This window comes from Vigna radiata, unplaced genomic scaffold, assembly GCF_000741045.1.
Source record: "Vigna radiata var. radiata cultivar VC1973A unplaced genomic scaffold, Vradiata_ver6 scaffold_7, whole genome shotgun sequence".
Lineage (NCBI taxonomy): Eukaryota > Viridiplantae > Streptophyta > Magnoliopsida > Fabales > Fabaceae > Vigna > Vigna radiata.
Window position 1 is genome coordinate 3,602,652 of NW_014543262.1, and position 14,445 is coordinate 3,617,096.

Consider the following 14,445-nt stretch of genomic DNA (forward strand, 5'->3'; position numbering starts at 1 on the left):
GAAGTAGTAAATAATTATAATATAAAACATATAAAAATTATAAAAGAATTAATAAAATGTTTTTGTTGGTGGGTTATAGGTTAAGCCACTTTCAAAATAACTCGAACCCATTTAACAAGTGGTTTAAGTAAGTTGGGTTCAATTCAACCTAGAGATAATAAAAAAACTTGCGTATGCAAATACTTTAGGATAAAATCTGTGAGAGGTAGTTGGTATTCGAAGGTATTTATTACCCACGAATTGCGGATAATATCTGTTTATAAACGAGTCGAATGTAGGTATTATAGTATCCGAGCCATGGTATCCGTTATCAAAAAAATAAAAAAAAAATTGATTTATATTTTATTTAATTAAATTAAATTTAAAATAAAATTAATTTGTATTTTATTATATTAAATTTAATTAAAATTAAATTTTAATTTATATTAAATTGTTTATTTTTTTATAATTTTATTTAAATTTTATTCTAGAAATGTATAAATTATATATTTATTAAAATTTACGGCGTGGGTACCCACAGATTTTAAAATATCCGTTGAATTTTTTGAAACATGTATCTGCACAGTAGTGGGAGGGTTGCAAGTGAAGTTTTTATTTTGATTTAACTTACTAATCTGCCAATCCATCGTGAATAAAATCAGATTACAAAATTGATTTAGCAAATATGCTCTAGCACCAAACTTTTTAATAGTACCTTATTCTTTCAAAATATCCAAGAAAATTTCATACTTAACTTCTTATATTTCTCTAGGAGATTTAAACGACTTTTGCAATAATGTGATGAAACTCTGTTTTCATATTGGGATCTTCAAAAATAATGTTTTGTGAATCAAGTCACCAAGTTGATTGATATTTTTTACAAACTTGGGAGATAGTGCAAATTAATTAGAAATATTAGGGTTTCATTATTGAAAATAAATTAATGGTATAGATTATTAGGAAATGTTATATTTATCCAAAATTGTTGAATAAAATTAATGGCAATTAATAGGAATTATAGTTAGAGAACATTGGAGATCAATTCCTAATTAGAAATATTAGGGTTTCATTATTGAAAATAAATCAATGGTATAAATTAGGAATTGTTATATTTATCCAAAATTGTTGAATAAAATTAATGGTAATTAATAGGAATTATAGTTAGAGAACATTATACATATACTAAGACACATAAATAAAATTTTATGAAAATCAATATATTTATTAATTTTGCAAATGTTAAAGAAGTAAAGTTGATAAAGTTAAATATTTTTTAAAATATTTTAAAAGGAAAACAAGTTTAAAAATATTTCATATGCCTTTTTACTTACATTATCTATATTCTAATGAAATATTTTTTTTATAATAAATATTACTATATATCATTTGAAAAACATCGTATAAAGAAAAAAATATTGAACTAATAATAACTTGAATTTAGATATAAATATCTCATAATGGTCATATAGATAATCATGATATTAAATTGTTATATTATAATAAAAGATATAGGATTGCAGTGATAATGAGTTAAGATAAAAAAATAATTATATAAAGATATCAAAACAATATTCTACAATAAAAACATATAAAAATATTAAAAAGAATAAAATTGATCATATGTAAATTCTAGAAACATTTTAATGAACCACTAAACGAAATTGCACAAAAAAAAAATTATAATTAAAGGAAAAAAAATAAAGAAAAAATGTATTTTTTTATATTACCTAATAATGAAAGGTTTACATAATTGAATACTTAAAATTAAAATTGAGAGTATAGTATTTTCATGTGAATATTAGAAGGAGAATGAAATTTTACGTTAAATATTGAAATGATATATACCTGTTGCCATCCGTCCTCGTCATCCTCCTGTTTTCCTCTTTCGTTTTGACAACGAATGCAGTTTGTTATGATACTACTACATAACCGTTGTCTCCTCCTTACTTACAAATTTATCTCTCTCTTTTTCTCACCAATAATAAATCCGAATTAGAAGAAATTTACATTTTAGAAACAACCCTGTGTTATTTTATTTCCCTTTTGTTTATGTGCTTCCGGTTAATGTGATTTATTTTCCTTATTCGTAACATTTGTTTGGATAATGATACTTAGATACTTTTTTTTTTACAATATTTGAACATCATTTACGTGTAATTATGTGATTGATCTAAAATTACTCCACAACTAATAATAATATTCATAAACATTATTATAGACCAATCACATAATGACACGTAGATGATGTACAAATGTTGTTAAAAAAATGTTGTCTAATTATTCTATATGTTTTGCATAAACATAACTTGTATCCACGATTGTTGGTATGAATTTAATAAGAAATTAACTTTCCACATGTATTAAAGAAAGAAAACAAAGACTTATTTTTTTAGTAAAGAAGTTCCTTTGTTCCTTATCATACACAGCTTGTGATTCTTCATGAGTTCTCTCATTTTTTTCCTTGTGTATTCACGAACTAGTCAATATTACACACAAGACAATATTTCTTAATAAAACCACTTTGCCTCACTATCCTCTTCCAACTTCCAGCTGCAGATGCAGTCAATATATCAAACTGCATTGCTGTACTCTTCACACCGCAAAACACACCAAATACGGGACAAAAAATCCGTCCCAGTTGTATGCACTTGCACACTAAAGAATGAGTACAATAAGTAATATGACCAGCACAACAACAACAATTACAAGCACCCACCAACACTGTAAAGAAAAGAATATTATATGAGTAGTCAAATAACATAAGAATGGTGTACAAGTATAATAACATAATAGCATTACTGGTAAAAGAATAATATTGCGTGCTGGTCTGACACTGGGAATATATTTCTGAGTTACGTGCAGAGATGTTAACATGTAAGGGTAGTGTGCACTGTGCTATTCCATATGTAAGAAATAAGAAACTATTTCTGAAAAATAAATTCCAGATGTAAAACATGAAATGGAAGGCATCATTATGACTCACCCATGAGGTTCTGGTTTTCACACTTTTGGAAGCCTTGGCTAGCTGGACCCTAGCTTGGGTTGTTGCACCAGCAGAAGCATCAATATTTGATTGAATGTCATCTGCCATAATTATGCATAAAATATGAACCACTAGAATAACTAAGTGTTTTGGCAATAACAAGCAAGTAACATGGCAATCTTGTTTACCAATAACAACTCCCTGATCATGAACAAGAACAGCAAGGTCCTTGAATATTTCATTTGCTTGTCCAATTTGCTCTTCTACCTCTCTAATTCCTTGTTCTCTTTCATCAATCATGGCCTCGTTGAATGATATTTCATTATCCAATAGAAGTATCTCTTGCCTATAGTTTTATTTCAATGATCAAGTAAATCAGACCATGAATCAAGAGTTGAATAAGCCTGCCTATAACGGTAAAATAAAGATTAAATATTATTGAATGGAATCGGTCCAGTGAGCCAGCTGAATGTTACTGACTCACCTCTTCTGCTCTCTAATAAAAGGTTGACTTTCGACATCTATTCCAGTCGATTCTTCACCAGAGCCAGAGCTGTTTACACAGAAATGAAAAAGAGCACAAAACACAAGGGAAAAAAGGAAATTAGGTTTTTAACAGTATGGAAGTCATTTTCTTTTATAATTATATGCCCTTCTTCATAAACACTTCTAAGAAAGAAAAAATAAGAAGGAAAAAAATAAAGGAAAACAGCTTCTTTATAAACTAAAATGAAGGAACAAGTTGAAAAGAAAAACAGAGAAAAATTATTTGAGCTTCTGCGCCAATTTCAGTTTAGAGAAGCTAATTTCTATTTTACTTCTTATTTTTTCCTTACAGAAGTGTTCCTAAAAAATTTCATACAAGTACATTCATTGACCTTATTGGTAAAGTAGAAGAGGCGGAGGCAGGGGTGTAAGCAGATTCTCGCTCAGAAGCAAGCTGTTGTACTTTCTGAAACTCTTGCAATGTCGTTTGAAAATCTCTAGCAAGCTTAGCATCTTCAATTTTCTGACTAGCCTGGGTTACAAAAAGAACAAGGAGGGCTATCTATCCAAACTTTTTTACTTTTTACACAGATACAATTCTAGCTGATTTAATTTTGAAACAGTCTCAGTGTAAAAATCTTTACTAAACAATTCGAAATTACCCTCAAGTGGATGAAATGGTTACTAGTAGAGTCAACATACATACGTAACAAATGATCATGATTACATAAGAACATAAAAATATTCACAATGTGAGAGAATTCAAACAAAAATCTTCATAGTTTTTTCAAGCATAGAAAAATAGTAGAGCAATAAAAGGAGAAAAGTGATTTGAAAAACCAGGAAGCATAACCAGGGTATGATCAATTGTGGGTAAACAAAATTCAAAGTCACACATTTGAAGCATCAAATAAAAGAAAAAGGAAGAAAAAACAAAAATAATAACAAGAAAAGAGAAGCCTACATTGGAATTAGCACCACGATCAGATTCACTCAAGGATTTGAGCTTAGCAGAAGTATCCTTCACCTGTTGCAATATCCTCTGCCTCGTATTGTGCCTACCAAACACACCATAGTGAAAACACAAAAAAACAAAAAAACAAAAAAATTGAATAGGAAAGGAGGTAACGGGAAGGTACAGCTTCTGACGGTGTTCGGGAGTGTCTTTAACGGTTCCGACGGCATCAACGAGTCGCCGGAAAGTGGCGACGGAAGTGTTGATCTGGAAAATTCCGGCAGCGACGGCCTGCGCCGGCGACTGGTTCCGGCGATATTGAGGGTGGGGTCCACCTTGGATGTCTTGAAAACTCATGGACGACGGAAAGATCCTTCACTTAGTTATGAAATTTGAAGTAAAAGGCAATTGCTTGAAGACGCAGAGAGGAATGAATGGTTTGAGTTTCAGTTCAGAATTTGAGTTTGAATTTCAATTTAATTTAGTTTAATTATTACCGAACCAATTGGAAAGTGGCAGCATGACTCAAAAGTGACGAGTAACATTGCACAGACCCCACTCCTCCTTTTGCTCTGTTTTTGTTTGGATCATAAAAACAATTTTTAAAATTAAAATAAACAATCATTTTGTGATTTTATTAGAAGAAAAAAACATGTTGGAAATTCAAGGACATTCTTAGATTTTTTTTTTTAAGTGGAAATATAATATACTAACAGTTATGAACTTAAAAAACTATACATTGAATATTTTTATTCTATAGGTCATTTTATTACGTGTAACGTGTTTCTCGCAGAAATGTGTATTATCAGAGTGGTTTGTTAAGTTTCACACTTGGATGAGAATGTTGCGTGACAAATGGCAACTTTAAAAAGATTGAGATGCTACTAAAATTAACTTATTTGGAAGAATTAAAGTAAAATAACATTTATAAAACCAATTTTAAGTAGAAGAAAAACTAAATGCAGTGCACTATTGTCTATTTCAAATAATAATAAGTATGGCGAGATTTGAATGAGATTAAAAATATTATGTTACGCTAAAAAATATTTATTTAACTATTTTTTAAATTATTGATTGAGACATGATAAAATGAATTTGACTCATTAGACCAATTTAAGAAAATTCGTTAATGTAAGTTAAACGAGGTTGAAAATATGTAATCTAAATTAAATCAAGGTCATTTAGTTTTTGAATAAAAATAGTGGTTTTTCGTTCATGATAACTAGTTTGAGACCTATAGTTACATAGACTTATGATCTCAAAGTTTGATCTATTTTCCTTGATCTTATTATAGATATATCTATTGGTAAACATAACATTATTAATTGTCAGTAAATTTATTGATAAATTTAGTTTATTAATAGAAATTTTCGTCCATAAACATAAAATATGATTTCATTAATAAATTTGTCGGTAATTATTATTTTTTGACAGATCTATGACTGTTGGTAAACGTAACACCATCAATTATCATGATGCTATCTCGAAAAAATTAGTCTTTGATTTACTGATTTTAGGGACTATTTAGCATATTTTTGTGTGAATATTTGTTTAATTTAGTTGTTGGAATACTTCGAATTGATCGGTGAATATTATAATCTTTTTTGGATGTTTTAAGTGATCATGTTTGGATGTTTTCTTTCATGGTGCAAATTGTTTTTTAGAATTTTAATTATTTGTCTGTGTTGCTGAATTTTGCTTCTAATTCCATAATAAATTACTAGTGTGTTGGGGTTAAGGTTGATGGGTGGTTGTTGGTTTTGGTCGATACTTATAGTGTTTGAATCGAATTGTTTGTATTGTTTTGTTACGATATAATTGTCCTTGAATGATATGGGTGACGAGTGAACTCATATTGTTTGATTATAATTTGGACGTGTGGTTATATGAGCGGTAAAAACTAATCTGTGTAAGGTTGAAACTTGGTTGTGATGTGGGTGTTCCCTACGAAGTTGAAAGATGCGTAGTTAATATGTCTTCTTGGCATACCTTGTAAAGTCAAGGTTGTACCTTTCGCCTGTAAAAGGTGATAAAAAGGTGGTTTTCTTCGTCTATGAGAAGTGGTAGAAGAGATGTGGTTTGAGTGTTGCACATTTTGCCTTGGAAGGTGGTGGAAAGGAAAAAATGTCTTTACTATAAGTCCTTGAGGAGTAGGGAAGAAAGGTCCATGCTGTAAGGATAGGACCACTTGAACCGTCCTTTTTTGGTTAACATGTTTTGGATGATAAGGTACAAGAGAATGACATGTTTTTGGATGATAAGGTACAAGAGAATGACATATGTTTTGGATTCACTTGGATGTAGTGTGACATGTGGTTTGGAATGACTTGGTTGAGGTGTAACTTTGGTTTGGTTTTGATAGAAGTGATGATGATACTTGAGATTGAAACTGTAAAATAATTCTAGAGAGCTTAAAAGATCTCTCTCACTCTCATTCTATATATAAGAATGTTATGATACAAAATAGGGTAGTTCTAATACAATAATGATAAATAGGGTAAATACTTTAATAATGATAAATAGGGTAAATATTTTAACAATGATAAATAGGGTAAATACTTTAACAATGATAAATAGGGTAAATATTCTAACAATGATCTTCTGAGACATTGTTGATGTTATCTTAATGATTGAAATGGATGTTTTGTGTAGAGTCAGTGAGTATGACTTACATTTTTATATGATATTATTTCTATTAGCTCACATTTACTTGTTTGTTTGTATTATGCAATGATCTTATAACTTATTTTGTTATACGAGAACGTTGATATTACATATGTTGTTGATGCTTATTAGAGTGATGAAATGCATGGGAATCCTATAGGGAGTTTTCAAATTTTGGTTTAAGACTTTTTTATTTTAATGTAATTGGATTATTATTTTATGGTTTTTATCTTGAATTAATGCAAATTTTGGCTTGGTTTTGTTCAAGCACGCAATAAAGAATTAAAGTTTTTATTAATTCACTTTTATACGATGGTATCAAAGTTTAAGTTTTTCATAAGAAACAAACCTTCTATAAATTACACGTGACATCCTGAAAAGGGCGTTACAAGTGGGAATAAAGAAACAAAGGTTGTTAAGGGTGTTGATGGTGGTGGGAATGAAGAGGTTTTTAAGGCTGGTGGGGTGAAGAAGAGGTTGTTCATGGGTTTGAAGTGGATACTAGCTCCCATTGAAATATTAAAGATGTTTTAAAGTTGTGGAAAAAATGTAGTAACAAAGGAAAAAGTTAGTAAAGATGTTGGTGTTGGTTCCTTTGAGACAAATGTTGGTGTTCGTAACCATGTCATGGATGAAAATTATAACACTAATGAGGTTGATACTAATATGGACAATGATGGTATTAATGATTGTGATGAAGGGCAAAAATTTCCAATGTCTAGAGTTGAAGATATGTCGACGGACTTTAACTTTAAATTGGGTATGGAGTTTTGCTTGTTAAAGGAGTTTAAGCAAGCTATTATGGAGCATTCAATTTTAAATGGTAGATAAATAAAGTTTCTGAAGAATGATCATATTAAAGTAGGAGTTGTTTGCAAGAAGAAGTGTGGGTTTGTTATTTAAGTGAATAAAGTTGGAGGCAACCATACTTTTCTTGTGAAGACACTAATTGATATGCATAAACGTGGGAGTGTTTGGAAACAAGAATGCAAATAAGGAGTGAGTGTTATAAGTAGATATGGACAAATTTAGAAACATTAGGAAGATGACAACCAATGAGATAATTGACAGAGTTAAAAACATATATACTATTGGGATCACAACTTGGAGAGCTTTGAAAGCAAAAAAAGGGCCATGTAAATACTAGAAAGGGACGTTGAGAAATAATATGCATTACTTTATGACTATATGGCATAACTAAGAAGAGTGTCTCTTGAAACGACATGTAATTGAATCAACCTTGTCACATTTTGCAGCCACAATTTGAAAATTTTTATGTGTTCAGAAACATAGGTTTTGCCTAAGACATTTGTATAGCAATTACAAGAAGTTGTTTGGTGGAAGTGTATTAATACGAAATTTGATGGAAGGAGCAAAGGAAACATATTATCAAGCATGGGAAGCAAAGATGGAAAAGCTCAAAGGGGTAAATACAGAAGCGTATGAATGCCTAGTTGTTATCCCTTGGAAGTCCTAGTGTAAGAATGCCTTTAGTTCATATACTAGGAGTGATGTGTTAATAAACAATTTATTTGAGTCTTTCAACAATACAATATTGATTAATAAGAATAAACCAATAATAACAATGATAAAGTGGATTAGGTGCTATATCATGAGTATATTTGCAAACCTAAGGTAAAAAAACTAAATAGATATTCTAAAAATGTTATGCAAAAACTAAGTAAAAGTCTAGATAAAGAAGTATTAAAAAATGGAAATTGAGTAGTTGTTTGAACTATAGGTGCTATGTTTGAAGTGACTCAAGGTTTTACAATGAAAAAATTTATGATTGACCTTGATAGTCACACCTACAGCTGCTACTTTTGGGATTTGGTTAGAATACCTTGTAGACATGTAATTGTTGCTAGTAATTATAGGTTAGAACAATTAATGGACAAAAAATGTGACCAAAAATATATTTACCTAAAATTGTACCTCTAACATATAAGACACTTCCAGGAATGTTTAGAAAATTAAAGGAAGCTGACGAAAGAAATATGAGAACCAACAACTACAACTACTATACTAGTGAGACCTCTACAATGACAAACAAAACCACCTTGTTTGTACATCCAAGAAGGAATGAGAGCTCCTATAAACACCACAAGGAACATAATACCCCTACACACACAAGAAATGAAGAAAACAAGCAAAAATACAATCTGAAAGGTTTGTATACACAATTCAATGTTAACTTAGTTATTTTCTATTCAAATGTATAGTTGAATAAAGTGCATAGAGTGCACGATACATTATTTATTTGATGAAATATTCTATTGAATGCCCAAAGGCACTCTATCGAAGTATTAAATATTTAAGCATGCATATTAAATGCTTTAAATTACTAAAATTATACATTAAATGACTTTGGCGTTGTTTATAAAATAAATATTTGCCTTTAGGAACTGTTTATATCAACATTCAGATAAACACGTATCAAGCATTTTAGTATTACAATTACAATAGGTAATTAATTCCCACATTGAAAGGGTTTTAGAAACAAAACGAGTTTATATAGACTTGTGTATTTTCACTTAGCAACCAATTAAGAAGTTTGTGTGAAAACTCAACCTTGTGCCTTAAACTCCCTAACTTGTGACATCGTCGATGATCATCATTCGCATTCACTACTAACTTGGGATGGTCCCAAGTTGTTAGGCAGACTTCTAACCTTTTTTTCATTTAATCATAATATAAAATAAGCCATAAACTAACATGCAGATGATCAAGAATTCTTCTATTTTAACTAAAATTGTTGGGACCGTTGCTACATACGAAAATCCACATCACAAATCATAGTTTACTTTGGACAAGCTTTTAAAGAGCATGTGAAAAAAATAAGTCAACACCAAAATTTCCAACATCTCCTGATTGTTGTTCACCAAAAATTGCACCAAAACCTTTTATACCCATGTCTTTCTCAGCTAGTTGGAAGCCTTGATCAAGTTCACTACAATTTTCAATAGCAGAAAACCTCTCCTATGGGAGAACACCAAGGGGAACGTTGGTTTTACGCAATTCTTTAGCATCTAACTTTCTAAGTTTGAAATGAAAGAAAAAAATTGGAATGTTGCTAAAGTGTGGAATATACCGAATTTTTTTAGATGCATTTGATGAACCTGAAATTCTTTTGCACAAGATGTTCAAAAAATAAAAGGTACAAATGGATGAAAACCATACCAATGCTTGATCAGAAAGCAGGCCATTACCAAGTTAAAATAAGAATGCATGTGCTTCCAACATCTTCAAATTTTTGTTCACCAAAAATTTCACCATAACCTCTTATACCCATGTCTTTCTCAACCAGTTGGAAGCCTTGACCAAGTTCACTACATTCTTTAATAGCAGCAAGCCTCTCCTATGGGAGAACACCAAGGAGAACGTTGGTTTTAAGAAATTCTTTAGCATTTAAGTTTCTATATTTGAAATGAAAGAAACAATTTATGGATAGGAATATTGCTAAAGTGTGGAATATACCAAGTTTTGTTAGATGCAATTGATGAACCCGAAATTCTTTTGCGTAATATGTTCAAAAAATGAAAGGTACACGTGGATGAAAAACGAACCAATGCTTGATCAGAAAGCAGGCATTGTCAAGCTAAAATAAGAATGCATGTGCTTCCTTATCTACTCAACCAACCCTTTCACACAACTATAAACATTGAACAACTAAAAAAAATGACAAAATATAAGGGTTTGATATAAAATAATAATAGTATTTACCTAAATATCAAAATAAAACGATATAATTATTTACATGAATATTTAAAATAAGATTATAAAAATAACAATGATATTTACATAATGATATTTAAAATAAGGTATAAAAATAACCCAACATTCTGGTTTCTTCAAGGATATCTAGAGCATATTTCCTTTGACAAAGATGTATACCCTTCTTAGACCTAACAACTTCAAAGCCTAGGAAGTATTTGAGTTCTTCTAGATTTTTCATTCGAAACTGATTATATAGGAGAGTCTTTATCTGATCAATTTTTGTCATAGAGTTTCTTTCAAAACAATATGGATTCACAAGTAGGGCTGTGAAGTCTGTGAATGTTTTCTTAATAAAGAGAGAATGGTCAGATTTGGATTGAGTGTAATTAGCAAATATAAAGAAGGTAGATAATTTGTCAAACCATTGTCTACTGACATGTTTTAGGCCATAGAGAGACTTGGTCAATTTGTAAACTTGACCCTTAGTGTGAACATTTAAACCCTATGGTGGCAACATGTAGACTTCTTCATTTAGGTCCCCATGTAAGAATGCATTATCCACATCAAGTTGGTGTAGAAACCCATTCTTTAAGGCAACAAGAGTAAGCAGTAAGCTAACAAAGGTAAGTTTAGCAATAGGAGAAAAAATGTTTAGAAAGTTTATTCCTTCTTGTTGGGTATAACCTTTTACCACTAAACGGGCCTAATACCTTTCCATAGTGTTGTCTGCCTTGTTTTGATTTTATATACCCATCTACAACTAATGGGGTTTTTTCAAGATGAAGTTGGGTCAAATACCAGGTACCATTGTCTTGTAAGGCTTTGATCTCTTTCTGCATAACATCTTCCCAATCAGGATTAATTTTGGCTTCACCATAGGAATTGATTTCACTGTTGGCAATTATAGCCAAGGTGTATTTTAAGTGTTTCTCAAACAAAGAATCATAAGACAAAATGTTAGAGATAACATAAGGAGTCTTCAAACCATTTTTGACACGTAGGGATTTAGACGAGGATTGGTTAACTTGATGTATGTAGCCCTTCAAGTATCCAGGGGTCCTTCTAACTCTGGTGGACTTTATGTGATTGTGAACTCCTTCATCCTCAATAGGATTAGTGTTGTCAATACTAGTATTTTCAGTGGGGTTTTGGCCATCTCTGTGACTCTCAACTAAGTTCTTCTCATTGACAGAGTCATTAAGAAAAAACATTATATCCTCTTCATCGGCATGAGTTTCTTTATTGTTTTGTTGGATTTTATATGGAAAAATATCTTCATTAAAGATGACATTCCTAGTTATAAAGATGACATTCCTAGTTATAAAGATCTCCCTAATGTTGATGTCAAGTATAATGTAACCCTTCACACCATTTTTATAACCAAGAAAAACACTTTTCCTAGCCCTATAATCTAGTTTACTTTTGTTGTTTTCTAACATAGAAATAAAGCATAAGCAACCAAAGATTTTTAAATTGAGATAAGTCGAGGGGAGCATATAACATATCATAGGGAGTTCTTCCATAAGGACAAGAGAAGGAAGCCTATTTATCAAATATATGGCATGAGAGACANCATAAGACCAATAGGCATTAGAAATGTTAGATTAAAAGAGTAAACTACGGGTTATGTTCAATATGTATTGTTGTTTACACTCCACAGTAGAATTTTGTTGGAGAGTTTCAACACAGCTTCAACATATAACATATCATAGGGAGTTCTTTCATAAGGACAAGAGAAGGAAGCCTATTTATCAAATATATGGCATGAGAGACAACATAAGACAATAGGCATTAGAAATGTTAGATTAAAAGAGTAAACTACGGGTTATGTTCAATATGTATTGTTGTTTACACTCCACAGTAGAATTTTGTTGGAGAGTTTCAACACAACTTCTTTGGTGTTCAATACCATGAGAATCATACAAAATAAGACAATTAAACTAAGGTCCATTTTCAATTCTAATGTTTTTAATGATTTTATCAAACTAAGTTTTAATTTTTACAATCAAACTTTGTAGTAAAGTCCAAATGTGTCTACTATAATCATCAACTATAGTGAGAAAAAAATTATGCTCATGGACATAGGGGATGGAGATAGGTCCCCATATATCATAGTGTATAATTTCAAAACAGTTAGTGGATAGAGAATTACTTTTAGAAAATGGCAATCTGTGTTGTTTGGCATAATGACATATATCACAAGCATTATTAGAAGATGTTTGTACATAAGGAAAATTTGTTCATATCTCTTCTATAATTTTGTTTCCAGGGTGGCCTAGTCTATAATGCCACAAATTTACATTTATACATTCATAAGAGAAAACAACTTAGGTATAAAATCTTGTTCAGAAACAGGAAAACATTACAAGTAATAAAGGCCCTTGTATACATTAGCACATTCAATTATCATCAATGTAGAGTTATCTTGTATTTGACACATCTTAGAAGAAAACGTTAAGGTGTAGTTTATGTCCCTAGTTAAACTCTGGACAAATATTAGGTTGAAAGAAAAATCAAGAATGTACATAACATCAAAAATAATGAAATCTTTCAAAAATTGAATGGTTTTTTCATGTTAGGTAGTGACAATTGAATTATTTGGTAATTTAACAGATATAGGTTTGATCTTATGGAAGGTGACAAAGTGTCTTTAGTCATAGGTCACATGATTAGTGGCCCCTACACCTATAATCCAAAAAAACATACCTTGTATGTCCTTTGTTGTGTCTCTTTGTATTTGATTGATGCTATGGGAAGAATTATCAACTTTTTCTATCATCTGTAACAATTTCTTCATTTTTTATGGAGTGAAAGAGTTGAAGGTATAGTTAATGTTTGTTTGCTGGGTGGAATGTGTATCTGCAAAGGTAGTGCAAGCATTGGTAGAGTACTAGTCATTTTGTCACCCTTTTTGTCACTCTTGTACCATTGTGGGTAACCATGCTTAGAGTAGCATTCATCCACAGTGTGATTCATCTTATGACAGTAGGAGTATTGTTTTCCACAATTGGGATTTCTTTCTCTCTCTTTTCCTTGATTGAAAGATCCAGAGCCATGTCCATAAGGCTTCCAGTTCTGTTCAGTTTTCCACTAGTTTTGTTTATCAACTGTATTGGCCAAAACTTTGGTTTCAGTATTCTGATTGGTGAGGCCATAATCTTGCTTTTCTTGCCTTTCTTTTTGCATGATGAGATAGAATACATGGTTGGAAGAGGCTCCATTGATAAGATTTTGTGTTCTTATAGTATTATAACAATCATTTAGGCCTTTTAAGAGGCAAACAACATGTTCCACTTCTCTGTATTTGTGAGAAATTTTAGACGAGTCACAGTTGCAAGAAATATCACATGTACAACATGGTATGAGTCTAAGAGAATCTAATTCTTCCCATAAGATCCTCAAATCAGTAAAGAATTTGCTTACACTTCTTTCTCCCTGCTTGATGGAGTGAATGTCTTTAAGTAAGTCAAAAATCTTGAAGCAATAATCTTTTGAAAACCTTTCTTTTAGTTCTTCCCATAGTTCTTTAGGATTTTCCACATATACAACACTTTATGCAATTAATGAGGAAAGAGTCTTGATAATCCAAGACAAAACCATCATGTTACATCTCTCCCAAAAATCAAATAAAAGGTCTTTTCTTTGGGGTTTCTTGATTCCC

At 30.9% G+C, this 14,445-nt stretch overlaps 1 protein-coding gene across 1 annotated transcript; it reads right to left on the bottom strand.

The window, feature by feature from the left end:
* Positions 1-2,339: 2,339 nt before the first annotated feature.
* Positions 2,340-4,856, bottom strand: LOC106753786 (syntaxin-22). Its single transcript, XM_014635641.2, has 7 exons — positions 4,588-4,856; positions 4,413-4,506; positions 3,841-3,980; positions 3,447-3,515; positions 3,151-3,308; positions 2,963-3,063; positions 2,340-2,700 (listed from the first exon to the last, which is right to left on the bottom strand). The coding sequence occupies exons 1-7, from the start codon at positions 4,758-4,760 to the stop codon at positions 2,635-2,637; spliced, it is 801 nt and encodes a 266-aa protein (XP_014491127.1). The 5' UTR covers positions 4,761-4,856; the 3' UTR covers positions 2,340-2,634.
* Between the last annotated feature and the right edge of the window lie 9,589 nt (positions 4,857-14,445).

Coding starts and splice junctions, on each gene's coding strand:
- LOC106753786 (XM_014635641.2), bottom strand. CDS start 4,760: ATGAGTTTTCAAGACATCCAAGGTGGACCCCACCCTCAATATCGCCGG. Junction 3,309..3,446: donor TTTATTAGAGAGCAGAAGAG/GTGAGTCAGTAA, acceptor ATAAAACTATAG/GCAAGAGATACTTCTATTGG. Junction 3,064..3,150: donor TGATCAGGGAGTTGTTATTG/GTAAACAAGATT, acceptor TAATTATGGCAG/ATGACATTCAATCAAATATT.